The 22,634-nt window shown below is 26.2% G+C and overlaps 3 protein-coding genes across 14 annotated transcripts; 2 read left to right on the forward strand and 1 right to left on the reverse strand.

Annotated features, from left to right (window-relative positions):
* The first annotated feature begins 965 nt into the window (after positions 1–965).
* On the forward strand, positions 966–12,376 carry LOC124947213 (gamma-tubulin complex component 2-like). 6 transcript variants are annotated; one of them, XM_047491233.1, is made up of 19 exons: positions 966–1,073; positions 1,231–1,285; positions 1,418–1,585; positions 1,667–1,805; positions 1,908–2,076; positions 2,160–2,303; positions 2,369–2,523; positions 2,602–2,730; positions 2,828–3,004; positions 3,081–3,255; positions 3,327–3,520; positions 3,619–3,829; positions 3,903–4,071; positions 4,192–4,366; positions 4,428–4,571; positions 4,995–5,072; positions 6,663–6,823; positions 6,939–7,058; positions 11,981–12,376. In XM_047491233.1, the coding sequence occupies exons 1-18, from the start codon at positions 989–991 to the stop codon at positions 7,021–7,023; spliced, it is 2,613 nt and encodes an 870-aa protein (XP_047347189.1). In that variant the 5' UTR covers positions 966–988; the 3' UTR covers positions 7,024–7,058; positions 11,981–12,376. The 6 variants fall into 6 exon arrangements, with proteins under 6 accessions (XP_047347189.1, XP_047346307.1, XP_047345429.1 ...); XM_047490351.1 differs by lacking the exon at positions 11,981–12,376 and adding an exon at positions 7,217–7,355; XM_047489473.1 differs by lacking the exon at positions 11,981–12,376 and having other exon boundaries at positions 6,939–7,165.
* LOC124946351 (transient receptor potential cation channel protein painless) lies at positions 7,115–11,316 on the reverse strand. Of its 2 annotated transcripts, none has more exons than XM_047488186.1 (3): positions 11,204–11,316; positions 9,099–10,219; positions 7,115–9,016 (listed from the first exon to the last, which is right to left on the reverse strand). In XM_047488186.1, the coding sequence occupies exons 2-3, from the start codon at positions 10,183–10,185 to the stop codon at positions 7,398–7,400; spliced, it is 2,706 nt and encodes a 901-aa protein (XP_047344142.1). In that variant the 5' UTR covers positions 10,186–10,219; positions 11,204–11,316; the 3' UTR covers positions 7,115–7,397. The 2 variants fall into 2 exon arrangements, with proteins under 2 accessions (XP_047344142.1, XP_047343256.1); XM_047487300.1 differs by having other exon boundaries at positions 10,917–11,246.
* LOC124949509 (mucin-1-like) lies at positions 7,908–21,902 on the forward strand. Of its 6 annotated transcripts, none has more exons than XM_047495139.1 (21): positions 7,908–8,040; positions 15,280–15,420; positions 15,767–15,824; positions 16,116–16,186; positions 16,436–16,612; positions 16,921–17,019; positions 17,973–18,071; positions 18,140–18,238; positions 18,317–18,415; positions 18,533–18,631; positions 18,720–18,818; positions 18,895–19,011; positions 19,166–19,264; positions 19,329–19,427; positions 19,504–19,602; positions 19,718–19,816; positions 20,570–20,668; positions 20,823–20,921; positions 20,993–21,097; positions 21,426–21,685; positions 21,777–21,902. In XM_047495139.1, the coding sequence occupies exons 1-21, from the start codon at positions 8,001–8,003 to the stop codon at positions 21,858–21,860; spliced, it is 2,241 nt and encodes a 746-aa protein (XP_047351095.1). In that variant the 5' UTR covers positions 7,908–8,000; the 3' UTR covers positions 21,861–21,902. The 6 variants fall into 6 exon arrangements, with proteins under 6 accessions (XP_047351095.1, XP_047351959.1, XP_047353728.1 ...); XM_047496003.1 differs by having other exon boundaries at positions 18,895–18,993; XM_047497772.1 differs by lacking the exon at positions 19,718–19,816.
* Positions 21,903–22,634: the final 732 nt, after the last annotated feature.

The raw sequence follows: 22,634 nt of genomic DNA on the forward strand, positions 1-22,634 counted from the left end.
TCTTAATTGTCAGTTTTTTTATTATTGCGTCTTTGTATTATCATTTTTAACACGAATATCGTGCAGATAATCTATATAATGAAGCTCGAAGAACCCTTCAATTTAGACGTGCAAGCACGTTCTAGCTAATAGGATAATAAACGTTAATGACACGAAGTAACATGAAATCTGAGTATAATTAACATTGAATTTATTTATATATATATATATATATATATATATATATATTATATATATATATATATTATATATATATTATATATATATATTATATATATATATATTATATATATCTGATATTTTATTTGATATAATCGAAATGAAATGTAGTCAATCAACACGATAGTATTCGCGTTGCATTCAATGATAAATTATTTTATTACAATTAATATAATAAAAACCAAAAAGGAAAACGAAAATTAAAATTAAATTAAATACATAAGAAAATTATCTTGGGTATATTGAAAATGAATAATTAATTAAAATTTGCAAAAAATAAAATAAGATCTAAAGTTGAGATTGATCTTAGATTTTTTTATAGCGTATACTTTATTTTCATCATTCAGTTATTACATCGAAAAAATTTATTAATTTCATCAATTTTCTTAAATATAAATACATATTAAAAAACAAATTTCTTATATTAAAAATAAAATATTATTAATTTTCTTAAATATAAATACATAATATATAACATAAAATAATTATTTTATTAAAAAACTATTGATTTTTCAATAATATCATAGAGAACTTTTTAATTTTTTAATCAATGTCGATTATAAAAAAAAAATTTGCTCGATTAGACAACTACAAATTTCAAAATTCAAATCAATTTTGTCAAATTTTTTTTACTCTTAGAATGAAATATTTTAAGATACATATTCATTTATTATCTTCCACCATGTTTTCAATTTTATTCAACAGGCCTATATGTTATGGCTTTTTTCTTAGAAAGGAAATTTTAATCATAAAAAATTACCTTATCAAGATGGCGGAAAAACTACTTTCTTTATTTCTACTATTACCTTTGCTAGATGGCGTTATTCATCGATGTGCAATGATGTATAGTGGGTGTATGTATTTCTAGGTTGATACAAACAAATAGCGGATATTTAAAATGACATCTTTTGTAAAGATCGATTTTAAATTCTTTATATGCACGTAGAAATAATAATTATAATTTTCTAAGAAACGTACAATAATATTCTAAAATCAATTTTTAATCTGTAGCAATGAGTGAGTTTAAAGTTCATCATCTAATAGTGGAATTAATTGGTTTATTAGGGTGAGAATAAACTTCTGCTTATACAATTTGTAAAAATTATATTTATTTTCATTATACAATGATAATAAAATTGTCATATAATGATAATGAAGAAGATTTTATATAATACTTTCATATTTTATTGTTTATTAGATCCACAGCTGCACCAGAAAAGTTTGTAGAAAGATTACAAAAAGAAAGTACTGTAACCACAGGAGCCTTAAACGTTATTGCCTCTCAGAGTTGTGTTCGTCGTTTAACTAAAGCTTCACCATTTCCAGAATTGTTCTTACAAAAATACGAAGAACTTAAATCTAAAAAGTAAATAATCTTACATATTTAATAACATATTTCTTATAAGTCGATAATTTAGGAAACAATACAAAGAGTTATATTTTACAGGGTAGATTTATTAGGCCCATTTATGCAACTTTTGGAATATATATCTGGAGATAAAGAATTAAGAACTTGTTTGGCAAAACACGCAACCTTATTATCAGCACCTAAAACTTCTCCTATTACAAAAGAAGACTTACCACAGGTTTGTTGTATATTTATATAAATTTATTTCCCCTATTCATATAAAGTTTTTTGTTCCTTGCTATATGTCATTTTATCACAAATAATACTTTCTATATTACAGATTTGTAAAAATGTAATAAAGGCTGCTGTAGAAGGAGAAAGAAAATTAAATAAGCAAGTTGTTTCAGTCGTTAAAAAAAGTGATGCTGCTTTAAAACATAATTGGATAACAGAAAGACCTCGTATGTCTTGGGACTTTCATATCGAAGGAAATACAGGACCATGTCAAAGTTTGTAAATTCATACTGCTAATAATTATATTATATCACTTCAAAAGTACATATATTTTCAAAGGATCAGTAATATTTTGCAGAAGTCGTACCAATTGTATCTCAAGAGTCTATACTCCTCTGGGATGTTTTATATTGTTTGAAAGGTATAGATGGAACTTACATTGTTTCCGAACCTTTAACAAATTCTTATGGTGTTAGAACATTCAGTATATCATCTGATGTTGGTAAGGCTCTATGTATTATTTTTTGTAATTATTTAAAAACAAATATTAATTTTAATTTGATTTAGGAATATCATTTAAACAAATGGTTCAACAAATACTTCCCCTGGCATCTTATTACTCTATGACAATTAGGTTCGTTGAAGAAAAAGTTTCATCAGAAGATGGGCAAGTGAATCATGCCTTAAGAGGAGCTATAAGATGTTTATTAAAAGATTATTTGGTAAATAATAGAAATATTATAATAATCATATATAAATATTAATTTAATAATAATTTAATTTTAATATTCTAATTTCAGTTATTTATTGTACAATTGGAAATGGAACATATTCGCAACAAACTTAATTTGCAGAAATTATGGTTCTATATTCAATCTACTATGTCCACTATGTTTATACTATCACAAATTACATCCACAATATGCAAGGTTAATGGAAATGTGCCAACTTCAATTCGATTAATATAATCTTAATTTAGTAAATATTATTTTTATTCTAACTAATATCAATATTTCTTGCTTCTAGGCAAATGCTCGAGGTGGAAAAGTATTAAGTCTTCTCCATGAACAAGCAAATAATATAAGTGGTGAACCAAAATCCAAAGAATTATGTTTATTTTTAATCCATGCAGCTAGTGTTCCTTATATGCAAATATTAGAAAAATGGGTTTATAAAGGTGTAATTCGTGATCCATATGAAGAAGTACGTATTGTATGGGTATTCTTTATGATTGTTCTTATAGTATTTATTGCTTTTTTGTAATGTATATGTTCAACAGTTTCTTGTAGAAGATAATGAGCTTATTCAACGAGAAGAACTTCCTGTAGATTACTCTGCAGATTATTGGGAAAAGAGGTATACAATGAGACCAGAAAGAATTCCAATATTCTTAAGTGATCATGCTCAAACAATTCTTAGAACGGGAAAATATTTTAATGTAATCAGACAATGTGGTACGTTTTCAATTGGTCTTTTTAATAGTATATTTATATTACTTTTTATTGAATTTTTTAAATATATATAGGAAAAACAATAAAATGGGGTAAGCAAGAGCCTTTTACTTATCAGCATAAAGGACAACAATATATTGCTGCAATAGATAGAGCATATTCGGAAGCAGCAAAGACTTTATTAGAAGTCTTGATGGAAGAGAATGATTTAATGGGTAGATTACGTAGCGTGAAAAGTTATTTTCTTTTAGCTCAAGGAGATTTTGTGGTAATTTGTATATTAATTAATGAAACTTATAAATTCATATTCTGTATATTGTTTATTAATATTATCTTACATTTTAAATATGTGTGACTGAATTTAAGGTCCAATTTATGAATTTGTGTGAGGCTGAATTGAACAAAAACATGTACGATATTGTTTTACATCGTATAGCATCTCTTCTTGAAGTTGCTTTACGTATGTCTACTGCTGATTTAGATCCATACAAAGATGATCTAAAGCCAGAACTTCTTCCTTATGATCTACAGTTTCAAATGTTTAGAATACTTTCTATACAGACGCGAGAAGAAAGAGGTAATTCATATTTTCATATTTATTAATCACTAATCACAATAAATATTAACAATAAAGATTATATCTCTTTTAGAATATTGCTTTCAAGCAGATAAAACATTAACTGGATTAGAAGCATTTGTATTTAATTATGAAGTCAAGTGGCCTGTTTCTTTAATTATAAACAGAAAAGCAATTGCATGCTATCAAATGTTATTTAGACATTTGTTACATTGTAAATATATTGAAAGAATCCTATGTAGGTAAGAAAATTTTATTTATTAAATATAAAATAATTATATTGTAAACTTATACTCTTGATAAGTATTGTATACACATATTTAGAGATCATAATTATTTTAAATAATTACAAAAAATTACAGAGTATGGATCAGTAATAAAATAGCAAAAACCTTCACACATGAAGTAGCTATGGCATATAGACAGTCATTTTCACTAAGGCAACGGATGCTAGATTGTATTCAACATTTGGAATATTATATGATGGTTGAAGTTATAGAACCAAATTGGTTAACATTCATAAATAAAATGAGCAAAGTAAGTTTTAATTTTTGAAATATTTTTTCAATTATATTTTTCATTCTTCTTTTTTTGTTAGGTTTGTAATGTTGATGAAGTTCTTAGTGTCCATCAAGATTTACAAGATAGTTATTTAAAAGAGTGTATGCTAACAGATCCTGATCTTCTTGGTTGTATTACTGGAATTTGTGCAACTTGCATTGAATTTTGCAACTTCATGCAGGTAAGTTCATAACATATTATGTAGTTTGTATGGCTTTATTCACTTATAATATATATGCTTTTAATGATGTTATACAAACTCACACATAGTTTGTTGTTTTATTATTTGATTGATCACGCTTATAAAACAGCTATCTTTTTGCGATATGCAAAAATACACAGAATATGAAAAAAGATATTTATAGCTCATTTATTAAAACGATTCAATAATATTGCCATTATTATGACAAATATTTTTATTTTAAACGAAACAAAATACTTGTGATAACTTGGTATTGTTTGTAAAGCCACAGTAATTTTACATGGCATAGCATAGTTAAATAAGGTGACAATTATTACAAATATCATTTAATGATATATCAAAAGGTTTGATTAAAGATAATAATTGTAATAAGTTAAATTTTCATATTTTGCTAATGTTAAGCGTATGAGCCGTTACTACATAGATGCTGAATTGACTTCCATGATTGGTACCAATCAAGATGATGTCTATGAATCTGAGGTATATTGTTAAAATTATAAGTTTGCTTTATCAATATGCATTTTTTAGTGTAGAATCATGAAGCTTGTTTCCAACAAATGAGTATATTATTTTAATATATTTTTTGTTCATCATTTCACTCATCTGCAAAAAATAAATAAATTTAGCATTTTTATTAATTTTCAAACCTGCATGATATTATATTTCATTGATGTAGGTAGTTAAAGTATTGGTTACGAATAAAAAATATTTTTCTTTGTTTTTTGATATAGAAAGAGAAAGAGTTTTCATTTATCTTTATTTTTTAAATCTTTTAATATATTTATAATGGCACTCTATTTTTATCATTAATTTTTCAATATAAAAAAAATATTAATGTATTCAGTTTTTCTCGCATTTTTAATATTTATGCCTAAAGATGTTATATTTACAATTATTTTAGTGTCGAACATATGATTTGAAAATGGAATTGAAAAATTACTATAGTAATGTATTAAAAACATTACTTTGGCTTTATAAATTATACTTAATACAAAAACATTAAGTGTACATATTTTATTATTTATATGAATACATTTGCCTCATTTTTTTAATATTTTTCTATAAACTTGTCACTCTATACAATTTAATATATAATATACCTTCTGTGAAATATATATTTATTATCGTATAACTTTTCACAATTTCTTCGTAGTTATAAAATCAATAAACTTAACACCACTGCATTACATAATATGCACACATTAAAATTATTAGAGAAAACAAATATTACAATTATCTTGATGATCGTTGTAGTTGACCATTAACTGTATATACAATAATGATGTATATACTTATAATTGTTTTTTAACACATTTAATAAATTTTGTATTATTTTTTAATTGTATTGGAAAACATGATTATGCATTATTACTTTTTATTCACCTCCAAAGATGGTATTAAATGTGTTAAAAATGAAAATGTAATTTCCTATTTGATGCTTTTATCACAGAAAATTGAATATTTTATTTAAATGTAGAGCAAAATTACAGTGGACTTGCAAGATTCTGGTTTACTCTCACATAAGTATATTTATTTGTCTCATGATTATATTTTATTTTATTTTATTATATTATATTCTATTATGATAATAATTTAAAAGATAAATATCTTTGCCATAATATACAATTTATTATTAATATTTGAGTTGTAAATGAATTTTATGTGAAAACGAGCATGGATTACTATGGAAATAATAATTAATATATTTTTGTATTTATTAAATTTAGATTTTTGAAAAAATAACAAGAATTGAAAATTTAAATTTGAATTTAGGATTTATTGTGTATTATTTTGCTTGATGGTATTATTATTTTATGTGGTAATATAACAGATTGATTATTTAATTTATAGTATCAAATATTTTAAATAATATTATAGAGAGATTCTGATTTAAAATATGCTTATATTTCTTTCTACAATTCTTAACATATGTAACTTATAAACTAAACATATATTAATTCATTTTCTAGTATTTTTGTTCTATAATGCAGATAAATGCTTATAATATTACATAGTAAATATATTATTTATAATAATATTAAAATAATATCTCTATGATTTATTATTTAGGTGGAAGCTGGTTCAATCTCAAAAAATTGTACACCAAGCTTTGAAGAAACTATTCTTTCATTGGATAACAAATTTACAGAAGCATTAATGCGTTTATTAGATAGAATTTGTGATTTAGGTTGTGATAATAATAATGAAAAACTACTTAATGTTCTTTGCCGGTGAGATTTTTAAAATTTTTTTAGAAATTATTAATGAAAATGTATATATTTGTATATATTATTCTATCAAAATCTCTTCTTAAATATTTCATATTATAATTGATTTTATATTTAGGCTGGATTTCAATTTGTTTTATACCAAAATCTTGGTTCAACGAGAGAAAGATAAAACTGTCACACAACAAGATGTTTCTGGATAGACAGATCGTTATTATCACGAAAATTATTTGGAAAGGTATTCAATATTAATTTCCAAAAATAATTAATATTTTATAAAATGAAGTAGATAGATCAAAGTGTAAAAAAAATATACTTTTCTAATACATATTTGTATGAGAACAACAAGAGTACTGTATATATATCTAATACAAAACATGTTATTTTGATTTTTAGCTTACAGAATAGAATTCGTTAACAATGAAGTGTGTGTTCGTGCGTGCGTGCGTGCGCGCGCGTATGTGTATTTCATTGTTAACGACGGTGTCATCAATATTTAAATGGCACATTTCTAAGAGTATTATAAACAATTATAATTTTTTGTTATCAATTACATTCTTATCAACAATCGAATTTTTTACATTGACTCTTGAACTGAATCTTGTATTTCTATATTAAGATTATTATTTTCCATTGCACATTTAACTATATTTAGTGTCGATTCGATTGTAGCCAATTTTTCTGCCATTTGTTCTAACATAGCGAATACTTTTTCATTTTCCGATATCTGTTTCTTACGCAATAAAATTTCCTTAGCCTTTTTAACGACATACGAATCTATCCTTAAAATAGGTGAATCCGTATTAGAAACATTAGGAGATAAACATTTTCCATAACAATTATCGGGACAACAAACTTCAAAATTATCATGAGATTTAACAATAAGTTTTCCATCCTTTAAATAATTAGGAAACAAAAAAATTCTTTTTACGAGGAAACCTAATGGATTACATGTATATGAACTTATGCCAGATAAAAATCGTGATTTACGTAAAAAAGGTGCGCCTGTAGCAACATTTTCGATATAAGAAATGAGACGTATTCTGGAAATCAAGCCGATAAGTTCAGCCTTTCCAAGAATGTCGGCAGTATCGCTAACTGCTAAACCATTTAGCAGATTAAACAATACGATGGCTATTAAAAATACAAATAATACGAAAACAAAACGACTGAGTACTGGATGCGACATGAAGGGTATATCATCGGCATCGAACTCTCCGGTAAGCATAATTATAGTTTTGAAAAGTGAATGTCCTGGATCGGGAAAATTTTCATCGCCACCGTCCTTAAAGAGAGTAAAGAACGCAAGAGCAAAGGCTAAGATAAGAAAAGCATAAAGAAATAGAAAACGCATGAAGTTCCATGATACTGTCTTGAACATTTGAATACCTGTAGACATTCTTGGATATTGTCCAATTAGAATAACAACTTCCCACGCTGATACTAATATAGCCACTGCTCCGACTTCCGGACCAGCCCCATTTAATAAACATGAACCTAAAATGATCAGGATCATTTCTAACCAGTTTTCTAAACTAGATATATAGTAACAAGGTGAAGAAACTAATTGTATGATCTCTCTGATGGCAAGAAAAAACAAGGCTACTGATGTCATGACCCATAATAGATCCCCTCTTTGCCATCCAGTGTACACGATATATTTCAACTCTTTGTCATTGCTTTCGTTTAGTTTTGTGTCGGTTTCATTAGATGTTATACCATATGTCATACGTAAAATGTATGTATTGAGTAATATGTAAAATATTACGTAAAAAGCAAAATTAAGATAAAAGAGATGTCGTATCCTATACCATTTAAGATGCAAAAAGGACGATAAAAGTGGATGTTTTAGAAGATATTTTAACGCACTATTTTCAGACATATATCGAAACGTATCCATCTCGCAATATTTGGGAGAAACGTAAGAACTTTTCGCACTTCGATCGCGCATGTGAGATGTATCGTGGGGCATTAAACATCGATAATTAAACTCGATAGTATACTCATTCGTACGTTCCTTTCTTGTTTGAAGGCAATCGTCGAAATATTCGACTAAAGTGTTTAATGGAATGTCAGCAATCGGTGGTACATTGAATTTATTCATATGTCCTATGTAACTTCCTTTTTCTAATAATAAACTCACTGCTTCGCGAGAACCTGCTCTTGCTGCATAATGCAACGGTGTATTTCCTTTGTCTAAACAATAAAAATATCTATTATATCATACCAATATCATTTTCAGTTTTTAAATTATTTACGTAATTTCAATAATACTTACTGTCCGTACAACGGACATCGATATTATCTTGATCAAGAATCAATTTCAAACATTTTAGACGATCAGTCACGTCCGATCGCTGTTTCTCAGGCATTCCAAGTTCTAAACAAGCATCGATAATAAGTTCATTAGCAAGTTCGCTATCGTGTTTTAGTAATTCACGTAAAATATCGCAATTAGCTTGTTGTATGGCTATAATAGCTGCTTTCGACAAGTCAAGTGTATCTCCATGCGTTCTATCAAGTAATTCTTTAACGATTCTGTAAAAATTACGTTCGGTTGCCATTTCTAGTAACTCATTGATATCATTAATTAAAGAATCGTTATTAAATTTTTCTAGATATCTTAAGAAATTGATTTCATCATTTGCATTGAGAAAATATCGAAGATTGTGAACCGAAAGATCTCTTGTTCTTGCTGGTGGTAATATCATGTCAGGTAATTGTTTCTTCAAAACTTCACGAGTCATTTGACCATTGTAATCTTTATAACTATCCAAATCAAGAGATTGTTTGCTCTTTTGTTGTATCACATTGACCATATCTCTTTGACCTTTCATAGCAGCCAAGTGAAGGGCTGTAAGACCTTTGTTATTAGGGATGTTTGGACTTGCACCATTCTCAAGAAGTAATTCGGCACATTCTAAATGATTTTTTTTAACAGCCATATGAAGTGCCGTTTGTTGAGCAGCTTCTATATTTGGATTGATCATACGGTTACTTAATAATACTTTCAACGTAGTTACGTGTCCATTTTCAACGGCGAAATGAATAGGTGAACGATTATGAGCCTCGTTAACTCTATTCGGATTTGCACCGTTTTCTAATAATAATTCAACGAACTCTGCTCGCCCACTTTTACATGCAACATCTAATAAAGTTTCTTCTGAACGATTTGGATAAACGTAATTCACGTTGACGATTGATTGTTGCTTTTTCGAAGTTTGCCCAAGAAGATTTTTAAAGGTTCTTAAATCATTTACTCGTAAACTCTCCATTAAAAGTTTGTACAGTATTTGTATTCCTGCAACAGGTTGATTGTATTCACGTAATAAATGCATCTGTAATATCTCTTCTTCTGAATCCATTTTAGTTTTACGATAAGAGATTTCGAAATAGTTTCTGTAAATATAAACAAAAGATGTAAACAAAATTATTATTTTAATTATTATTTAATGTAAATAAAAAATATTTTTAAATCATTTTCACGTATGTAATGCTTTATATTAAGTGTGGGTAATATCGTAGTAGGGTCCTGACAATGACGTCATCTTGATACAATTAAAGCGTTAAGTAAATTTATTTTCAAACAAACATATGTAAACTTATCATTATAATAACGATATCAAGATCTTATGTGTGTTCCTTAGATATTTAATACTTAAAAAAAAAATTTTAATAATTAAAAAAAAAGAATTTATCTTCAAAAATATCATTTCAAACAATAACATTCATCACGATTCTATAGTGGTAATGGTCATGCCATCCGGATGAGCATTTCCTGTCGTTGGCGTTAATTTGGATTTCGAACGTAACCATCAGTGTATTTGTCGAAAGATAAGCGAAGATATATTTTCAATAAAACTTTGACTAAATTAACTTTCATTTTATCATTTTATATTATTATTATTATTATTATTATTATTATTATTATTATTATTATTGTTGTTGTTGTTGTTATTATTATTACTATTATTATTATTATTGTTGTTGTTGTTATTATTCTTATTATTTTTGTTATTATTATTATTATTATTATTATTATTATTATTATTATTATTATTATTATTATTATTATTTCATATTGCATTAGACAAACCTTTTTATATTAATAATTATAAGCAAATAATTTAATTATTGATCGTATTAATATTTTGATCTTTTCCCGAGTTCGATCTTCGATTTTGTATGAAAACAAAATATATATTAAAGAAAAGGAAACACTGTAATTCACTTTTTTATAACATTAAGAAAAATTCTACTTAAGGAATATATATGTTAGAATAATAACACTATATGAACTGGTGTATGTACATGTACGATAATTAATTGTTGTTAAATTCGGCTAATTACAACGAATATAATATATGCGTATAAAATTCATACCGAGAAGAAGTAAAACTTCTTTGTATGGTTAGTACCACCTCGAGCAGACTGACATCACGAAACAGACACTACTGACCGGTTGTGATGTCAGCGTAAAAAGAGAGAGGGGAAACGCACACACCATGCTTAAGTGTCAGATACTGGTCGAACAGTAGTTCTTTTGACGTTACCAGGAACGCATATATGTACTAGATATCTGTAATAAGAATGTATATTCGCACCTTAGAACATATCACTTGTGTTACAGTAACCAAATACAATATTGATCAACTATTAAATGCAATATCGATTTTATATTGAACATTTACATTTAATGATTTAGTCAATCTATACGAATTTATTGTTCCAATTCATTTACTATTCAGTACACGTACAGCAGAAATTGAAATAGCATAATAGTCAGCTTATTATTTCAATAATCACGCGATTCACTATATACTAACATCTTTAAATAAGTTAATCTAAAAATTTGTTGTTAATATTAAAAAGAAATAAAATAATTAGGAATACAACGTTCAAACGTTTAAATTCAATTATGTTAAATAAGATACACCTACAGCAACAATTTTATAATCAGAAATCTTTTAAGCCGATGAATCATGATCGAGTTATATAAATATTGATCGCATTTTCTGATTTTATTTTTACAAGGACGTTTTTCTATTCCACGATGGATCATCGTAATTACAAATAGATCCTTTATGGTATCGGTTTGAAAAAAAAAAAAGAAATACTCAGTTATCGTATTTTATAAATGTCATGTTTGACTGATTACAGTACTGACATATACACAGATGTCTCCTTGACTCCTTTATTGGATGTACTACGTTTCGCAACCTACGCACCCCAATACTGATCTTCGACATTTTTAGTCTTGCCTTATCCTGTGCTCAGGACAAAAATCAGCTAAAATTAGGAACTCACGCCATCCGATGATGTACCAAAAAAGATCACTTTGTATAATGACTTACAAAAGATCGTAACATTTAATTATATTTTAAGAATAAGAAAGTGTATATTATAATCATAAAAATAAGAGAATATAAAAATTTAATGTCTTTGATAACAAGTTATTTGCAATGTTCGGAGATAAACGTAATTGATAACTTTTTAAATTTGTTTGTAGATAACACAAAGGACAAATCAATATTTAAACTCATCATATATAAATATATAACAAATAATTATGAAATTGTTGATCAATAATTGTAAATGATATAATGAATAATTATGTACATTAACGGATTATGATCAATTATTAAAAATTTTATGATAAATCATTTATTGTAATTACATTTCCATTAATAAGAAATCAAAATTACTTTTCACAGTAATATTTATATTGACATTTCGTTTAGAGATAAAGTATGAAATTATAAATATTAAAAAAGAAAAAGAAAAAGAAAAAATAGAAGGTCAAAGAAAGATAGTAAGAGAGAATGCGAGATCGAGAAGGGCGCCTGCGTTCAGAAGTTATGATCATTTTAGTAGTAGGGGAAGCGCTCAGGGAAACGAAACGAGCAATACCGAGATACGTCTACACGTGTTAAGGATTTTTGCGCTTCAGTCGTAGCTTGACGCATCTCAGGAGTAGTAGTGGTATCCTCGTTAAGAGAACGGTGCTCTCTCATTCTTTCTTCAACAACCGATTAAATACACGAACGAATATCTGATATCCAAATAATTATATATCTAATTATAGTAACTCCCTCGCTTGTTTTCTTCGTGCAGCTCTTACAATTAGATCCTTGGTAAGCATTTTATCTGTGTCATGCAAACACATTTTTATTATTTTGTTTAACATGTCAGGTATCGCGTGTAGGATTTTTTATCGGAAGTTTGACGAAAAATCGAAGCTATGTATATTTATCAGAAGGACTCATGTTATATGATCTATAATATTATAATCAGGATTTAGAATCGTTTATATGATTTCACGACTTTTTTTATATTCATTGTTTTTTTACATTTATTGTTTTTGCTGCAAATATAAAATCTATAAAAAAAAAAGATCTATTTGATAATAAAATAAATAAATTTATTAGAATATTTTACCGTAATTTGTAATTTTTTTCTCTTTTCATTTCGTATAGTTTTCATACTTGTAGAAAGTTCGGAATAAGATATAAAGGTATTCCGTTATCGTCAGAGATATTTTGAAACGCTGACTCTTTATAAAGTATTATGCCATCAATGGTAAACGAGCGTATTTAATAGCGTTTACTTGTATATAACATGATTAAGATTATATCATACTTTATTAATGTCTCTTCGATATTTAACAAATTAAAAGTTTTCATTTGAAATCTAATCGTGATGAAGATTAAATAAAAATATTTTATCACAATACGATAATATATTATATGAAAAATAGGCGTCAGTGATTTTTTGTGAAAAAATATTTACATTACTTCCTGCAAAACATTTCATACTCATTTTGGTCATACTCGGTCTATAGAAACGTCCATATTTTACAATGTTTTCATTCCCATATTCGGATAATTATATTCAATATATAAATATATATATATGAATATATATATATATATATATATTTTCCTTAGTATAAGTACATATATACAAGATATATATATATATATATTCATTTTTCCTTAGTATAAGTACGTATATACAAGATATATATATATATATATATATATATATATATATATATACTTACGCATATGTTTATTTCTATATACTTAACGTCTAGTTGTACGAGAATTATGAGTCAATGACTAATCCAGAATTCTGTAAATTTTTATCGATCGTTCTTCAAATCTAATATTTTAATATTTTATATATAATATTTAATATTAATATAAATTAATAATTTAGTAAACACTGATATAATAAATTAGTCTATATATATATATATATATATAAAATATAATTTTAAAATATTATATAGTATCGAATCTCAAATGTATTAGGTAGACCGGAAAGTAATGTCGTTTCTGCGCATGTCGATATTTGATTGTTAAAAATTGTTATAAAATGTTAAAAATTTATTCGTTTAAATTTAATTTAAGAAAGCGACATTACTTTCCGGTCCGCCTAATATTATATATGCGAGTTATGACATATATATATATATATATATATATATATATATATCGGATAGCGAAAACGTTTTAATCATATTAATAACTTATAAGTAAATGATTAGCTTACTTACATATATTTATCATATTCAAATTTCTGATGAAGAAGTATTACAGATGATGCGTTAAACCGATAATAATAATGTATTCGATCGCTTTTTTATTTTTATTATCCGCGGTAACATGCACTAGTAACAACATAAAGATCCATCGTGGCGTATCTTTTAAATAAATTATCATAAATTATCACAAATTATCATAAATGATATTATTGTATTGTTTGCTTTTCAATATGTTCAACCACGATAATTCCGGTATAGTAAAGTTACAATGAATCTCTAAATAATAGTAATGATATTATAATAATGGATAAAACAACTCGATCTATAATAGACATTAATCTATCCGTATTACCTATCTAAGATGTTATCGTTTTCATTGATGATACTGTAGCCTTGTAAGTTCAGTATGAGTCATGGTTGACCTGCATTTATTTGGACAATCTCCGATACCTTGCAATTCGTGATATGGGTCTTTAGCAAGAACACAAGAAGTGGGCGATTGTGAATACTCACCATGGGCATGTTCTTATATGGTTTGTCATGAGTCGTTTCTGTGACCAGAGTTTCGAGGTCATCATCATTACGCAATTCCCAATCACATTTAACGAACATCTCGTTGTTTGCTCTATAAGTATTGTAATCTTAAGGAACGTTCGTTTCAAAGGAATGTGCATAATCTTCGTTATATTGATTTATCATGGATTTACTATTATCATGTTTAATAAAAACATGACAAAGTAGTATTGTATTAATTATAAAATTTAACTATTATTTTATTTAAAAATTTTTATATTTTGTCGTTAAGGTCATTATTTTAAATTTAATCGTCAAGAGAGAAGTCGTAATTTAATATTTTACATATATATATATATATATATGTATATATTTTTTTTTGTATAATATTTTCTAGGAAAATTAAAAAAGGAAGAAGCTTTTGACGATATGGGAGGATTAACTCAAAGGCCATGGACTCCTACGAAAAGGAGAGGTCCCATTGCTGCCGAGTACAGTAGTCCTGGACCAGCTTGTGTTACTTTACCACCACTTATCGGTACGTTTGTTTAAGAAAAAGATCTTCTGTCTGTGAATTATTTAAATGACATGTTCCTTATTAAGAAAATGACTATACAAATGCTAAATAGTCCGTTACCAGATGAATCAATTTCTTTAATTCATTCGTATCCGTTTCTCCTTATGCATGGCGTAGAAAATCTATGCCAATCTCCTAGATAACGGTATAGAAAGTAGAACATCGAATTAGTATTACGGAAAGAAAAATTTAACGACTCTATTGTTGATAGCTCGATATGAGAAATTTACACATCACGAAAATAAACCGATTATTCTTAAAATTGAAACTAATAATGAACAATAACTTTTTTTTTCAATGCGTTCAGGAAAAACTGTACCGGATTCTAAACGAGGAAGAGCACCGGCATTTTCTTTTGGCAGCAGGTATCAATTTATTTTCATTAATAATTTATATGAAAGAAGATCAAACATTTAATAATTAAAAATAAAAAAATTGTCAAGTTTATATTAAAATTATTATTCCTATATGTATACGTATATGTATATGTATATGTATATGTATATGTATATGTATATGTATATGTATATGTAAATATATATATATATATATATCATATATAATTACATCAATATAATTATAATTAATATAATTATAATATAATATATTATATATAAATATATATATATATTTCATAAATCTTATAAATTATTTAGACACACAGCTAGGAATGATAGCCCTGGTCCAGGACCTGGCCAATACAACGTATCTGGTCTCAGTGCAAAAGGTACGTAGTATTAAGAAATAAATAAAAATAAAATCAATATAGACAAGACATAACATAAGAAAAATACAGAAATATTATATATATATATATTATGAAATCAATGCATTTTACGAGCAAGAAAACAGTCGGAATGTCTCAGTTAGCTTATCGATCAAACTCCGGAGTAGTAACATTCCGTAATAGTACCCTTTATCTGGCTAACGAAAGTTCCTCAATTATCAATTATATACATGCGTATTGAATTTTTAGGTAAAGATGCCGCACCTGCATCATCATTGCATGGCCGTACGAAATATTCGAAATTTGAAATAACGCCAGCACCAGGTGATTACAATCCAGAGAAAGCTGAAAAAATTACTTTAGATAATTCACCGAAATATTCATTTGGAACAAAAACGCGAATTCAGAAGATCAGTTGTACACCTGGTAAGCAATATATGTATATGTATAATTAAATTTAAATCTCGAATTAAATAATAATGTCATAGGTATTCATATTCCACGCAGATAATTATTAAAGAAATTATTAATATCATCCTTTTATTTTTTTTCTATTTTTTTATTTTTTTTCTATTTTTTTATTTTTTTTAATTCATTTGTATTTTCATTAAAAAGAGAATCGACTTATGCGATTAATAAATCAAATCGAATATAATACAATTTTTGTATAAAAAAATTTCGTCAACGTGCACGTCGTAATTATGAATATCTCCCCTAATTACATCTCGTCCTAGCACCGAGTGATTATTGTACCGAAAACGTGAATTTCGACAAAGCCCCAGAATACAGTTTCGGCATAAAATCTACTCTGGATAAACCGAGTGACGTTCCTGGTAAATTATATATGTCTACGCATGAAATAAATTGCAAACAAAAATTAATCGTAACTAATAATTATTTACAATTGCAATATATATATATATCGTTCTATAAATACGCTTAAATAAAATTAGCTGCAATTAATTTAACAAAATTATATACTAATATAGAATGTATAAATTTATTGAATTAGATCGATTAAATTTGACAAAATTTTACATATATATTTCATTTTCATAAAAATCCTAATATATAATTTTCCTATATAAATAAGTACATTCCAGATATGATACTAATTTAATTTATGCTTTAACTTAGGATGATTTTCCATTTAAAAAAAAAAAATCTTTGCGACATTACGTAACAACACGATCATCAATATCAAAATTTAAAAAGACGAGCAGGCACTTAATGGATTAGTACTGGATTTTAATCTGTTTATAAAAGGGTTGATAAGACTATTTTGCATTAATAGTAAAATGTAGCTTCACACTTTGCTTATATATACTAATTAATTTATTCTTGGTGCACGTTTGTCACGTAGATAGCCTTCGATTGATTGTAAAACTAGGCAAATTGCTTTTTATTATATGATATATATATATATATATATATATATATATATATATGTATTGTATTTACGTAGTTTGCTCTCTTGAAATAATATACTTCGTAACTTTCGATTAATTATAGCCGCTGTAAAGAAAATAATGCATGAATGAAACTATATATTAATTAAAAACATAATTATTTGAAATGTTATCATCAACGTTTCATAAATGAATACATAGATTCGTAGACATCAATATAAAAGTAACATTTAATTAATTAATTAATAATAATAATAATAATAATAATAATAATAATAATAATAATAATAATATAAAGTAAGTTATTATTTAATTACGAAAAAATTGCAAAAAAAGTAAATGAATGCTAAAAGGTGATTCAATTTTAATATACCCAGCTCCTGGTGCCTATTGCCCCGAAAAAGTAAAATTGAACAGTGCACCTCAATATAGTTTTGGATTGAGGACTCCGCTCGATAAATTAAATGATACACCAGGTAATATATATAGCTGATTATTATATCGATTAGATAATGTCATAATTATATGGATTTTTTCCTAATAGCTCCAGGAACATATAGTCCAGAAAAAGTAAACTTATCTAAAAGTCCTCGATACAGTTTAACTGGAAAGGGTCATGAAGAAAAACCGGTCGATACTCCAGGTATATTATGATTTTCTATAAATATTTGATCAGCTTTTTTAACTTTCTAATATATATATAAAATATAAATATTTATAGCACCTGATACTTATCGCCCTGAAAATGTTAAGCTGGATTTTGCTCCACAATTTAGTTTCGGTATTAGAAGACCGTTAGATAAAATTAGAGATACACCAGGTAGAAATTCTACAATTGTATAATATATATAATATATATATATATATGTATATATATATATATATATATATATATATATATATTATAATTTATAATACATATAATTCCAATTTTTAGCACCAGGCACGTACAGTCCAGAAAAAGTTAATTTGGAAAAAGGTCCTCAGTATAGTCTAACTGGCAAAGGCCCTGATGAAAAACCTAGTGATACTCCTGGTATGTTGATATCTAAATATCTGCAAAAAAATTATATTTCGTGATGAATATAATTATTGTAATAAAATGAGTATAATATCTATTATAGCACCAGGTACATACTGTCCCGAAAAAGTTAAATTAGATCATGCTCCTCAGTTTAGTTTTGGAATACGGACATCTCTTGATAAAATTAGTGATACACCAGGTAACTATACTGTGATTTTTTTTTGCAATAACTTTAATTTGTAATATGAGACGTGTCACTGTTTTAATTTTTATAGCACCTGGCACTTATAGTCCTGAAAAGGTAAACTTGGATAAAGGACCACAATATAGTTTGAGTGGGAAAGGTACTGCTGAAAAAATTGATGATATTCCAGGTATCATGCATAATTTTGGTATATAAATTTAATGTATAAACAAAAATATAACAAAATATTTTGTAATTTAATTTTAAGATGTATATCGTTTATTATCCACACAGATACTTAATAAATCTACTGATATATTATAAATAATTTTTTATATATACATATATTAATTGTTATGTAGCTCCCGGCACTTATTATCCAGAAAAAGTGAATTTAGACAAAGCACCGCAATATAGTTTTGGTCTAAGAACTTCGCTAGAAAAACCGAATAACACACCTGGTATGTTATCAAAATATTATAAAATAATATAAATAAATGTTATTGTATTTTATTTATGTTACAGCTCCTGGAACTTATGCTCCTGAGAAAGTCAACTTGAACAAAGGTCCTGAGTACAGTTTAAGCGGAAAAGGCCTATCTGAAAAACCAAATGATGTTCCTGGTTATTTTAATTTTATATTTTTATACATTTTATGCATTGATGATAAAATATAAATAATAACTTGTTCTTTTGATAGCACCAGGAGCATACAGTCCTGAAAAAGTAAATTTAGCCAGAGGACCACAATTTACTATCTCTAGAAAAGGAATGTCTCAAAAATTAAATGATAATCCAGGTAATTATATTTTTTATTAATATTAATCCTTTTTTTCTTTTTGTTCCCTATTTAACTATGACCGAATTAACACTTTAATTAAAAGACAATATTAATATCATCATTGACTTAATAGGCCCTGCCGATTACCATCCAGAGAAAGTAAATCTTCAACATAAACCTTATTTCTGTTTTGGTAGTAGAACACCTTTGGATAAACCTAAAGATACACCAGGTAACGGTGTGGATTACCCAATTGCTCTAATGCTTTGATATTACTTAAAAAAAGAAACCCTTATTCCTTATGCAAAATTTATATAATATTTATATGGAATAATTCTCTAATTATGTTACAAATAATTATATACTAATCAATCAATTATATGTTAGTGTAATTTTTTAACCTTCATTCTACAAACATATATCATTTTTTTTTTGTTAACATTTTATGAAAGATAAGATATAATTATGAACTGAAGTGTATAATTAGTACACTAAATTAGCCATTGCGTATACACGTAGACTATTTTTTGTTCAAAGATGTAAAAGGTGTTATCTATCTCCAGAGGTGCACGTTGAAAAAGTTTTTTATTTCATTTCAATCGCATATAATTTCAAATCGCTATATTTAATAGGTAATGTGTAATGCAAAATGTGTGTAATACATAATGCGTAATGCAAAATCTGACACATGAAAGTAAAGTAAGTTATCGATAAAAAATGTTTAATCCTAATAATAATATAAAATTTTTGTTCTAAGATTATGCTACTATATGATGTTTATAAACGATGTGCTATTACAAATTTTTGTTATTGTAAATTGACATTTATTATTGTAAATTGATTATCTAGAATTAAGACTTATTAATTAAACTTAATTATATTTATCCGTCAATAATATACTATCTTATTTTTATGTTTTTATGTGATATTGATGAAATGATTTTTTAAAACACGCTGAAATGATATTTTTCTTTATATTTTACAGCACCTGGAACCTATAGCCCAGAAAAAGTTCAATTAAATAAAGCTCCTCAATTTAGTTTTGGTGTAAAACCACCTCTCGAAAAGCTCAATGATGTACCAGGTGGGAAACAAGTTTTTCAATAATAAATATTTGTAATTTTTAATTTAAGCAATATTATTAAAAATCTAACTGATATTAAAATCCATTAAAAGGTTTGAAAATTCGAATTTTATATATCTACATAATTATTATATTGTTCCCACTTCTTATTTAGCACCTGGTTCATATAATCCTGAAAAGGTAAATTTGAATAAATCTCCTCAATATAGTTTTGGATTAAAAACTGAAGTACATCAAACAGATATTATTCCAGGTAAGAAAAAGTATATTTAAAAATAGTCAGTAGACACATGTAGAATTTTTGCTTAATATTTTTATTTGAAGGACCTGGTGAATACAGTCCAGAGAAAGCCATGCTTTTGCTAGAAAAAGCTCTACAATTCACTTTTGGTCTTAGAGCTCCAATAAACAGATTAAACGATACTCCAGGTAATTAGAAATACCTGCTTATCTTAATAGTTTAAATTAACAAATGTAAGTGCTGTATATCACACTTAAGTATAGCATGCATTATGTATTTGCACTCTGTAGTAATAGTTGATAGAAAATAATAAAAAATAATAAAAATTCATAATCAAAACGATATTAATCTTCTATAAAATCTATTCAATAACTGAAATGTAATAAATATACTTTAACGATCAGCATAAGTCGATTTTTCTATATAAATAATCTTTGTTTTCCTCAGATTTCTTATATGTTAATTTCTTATATAATGAACTAATTTTGCATATCATTTATTTTCCTTTACTCATAGCACCTAATGTATATAACATACCTTCTGTCCTTGGTGCAACAAAAGAAGGAAATAAGAAGACAGCACCTGCATATTCAATTTCTGGTAGACAAAAGACTTTCGCAGATGAAAGAATTTTAGTCCCTGGTCCCGGTGCATATGAAATTACAAAACCAGATGCAGTTAGAATCAAAAGTCCAGCTTACAGCATAAGTGCACGATTTGAGTTACCAAGTGATAATTCTAAAATTCCTGGTCCTGGTGCACATTGTCCAGAAAAGGTATATACATATTCTGTCTAAAGCATAATAATATAATTTATAGAAACTTATATTAAAAATGAAAATTTATATAACAGTAATATTATTTCAGGTTCTTTTAGATGTTCCTCCAGCTCATACTTTTGGTATTAGACATTCACCATATATTTGCAACTTGAAAGATGTTGTTTATTGATTATAATTCAAATGATGCACATATTATCTCATTTTTAAACTATAAAAATAGTTTTATTACATACACATATATATTCCCTAGATGTTTCATGAATTACAGAATAATTTTCGTATAAAAAATATTTTAGCCTAACTCAACAATGTTTAAAATTATATACATCATAAGGTATATTAGGAAATAATCTTTTATAACTTTTTGTTTTCTTTATTATATTACTATTTAAGTTTTTTGACAAATTATAAAAATATATTTATTCTTATTTCAATTAACATTCTCACATATGCATTATGCAGACAATATTCTCTTTTTAAAATTAATTTCTATATTTATATCAAATTAAAGTAACAAATAATTATCATACATATAACTGTACTGTAGTTAATATATACATGCTGTTTTACAAATAAAGTAATATAAATTGTAAATAATTATTTCAGTTGTATTATTTATATTGTATATTAAAATTTATCTTGTATAAAATGTAAATATTTATTATATTTACATTGCATATTAAGATTTTAAAAAATACAAGCTGCACAACAATATAATTATAAAATATTATGTTTATGCAGATTTTGTATGCAACAGCATAGATTAAACAAATCAAGATTAATAGATATTATACAATTTATAAGATTAATATCAGGAAATAAAAAAGTAATATATAAAATATATAATATGCAATGAAATAAATGTAACTTGTGCAAATTCACTTTAACATAATAGGCGTGAAATTCACAGCCATTAAGTAATACAATAAGTTATTATTTAAAA

The sequence above is a fragment of the Vespa velutina genome, chromosome 1, assembly GCF_912470025.1.
Source record: "Vespa velutina chromosome 1, iVesVel2.1, whole genome shotgun sequence".
Taxonomy (NCBI): Eukaryota; Metazoa; Arthropoda; class Insecta; order Hymenoptera; family Vespidae; genus Vespa; species Vespa velutina.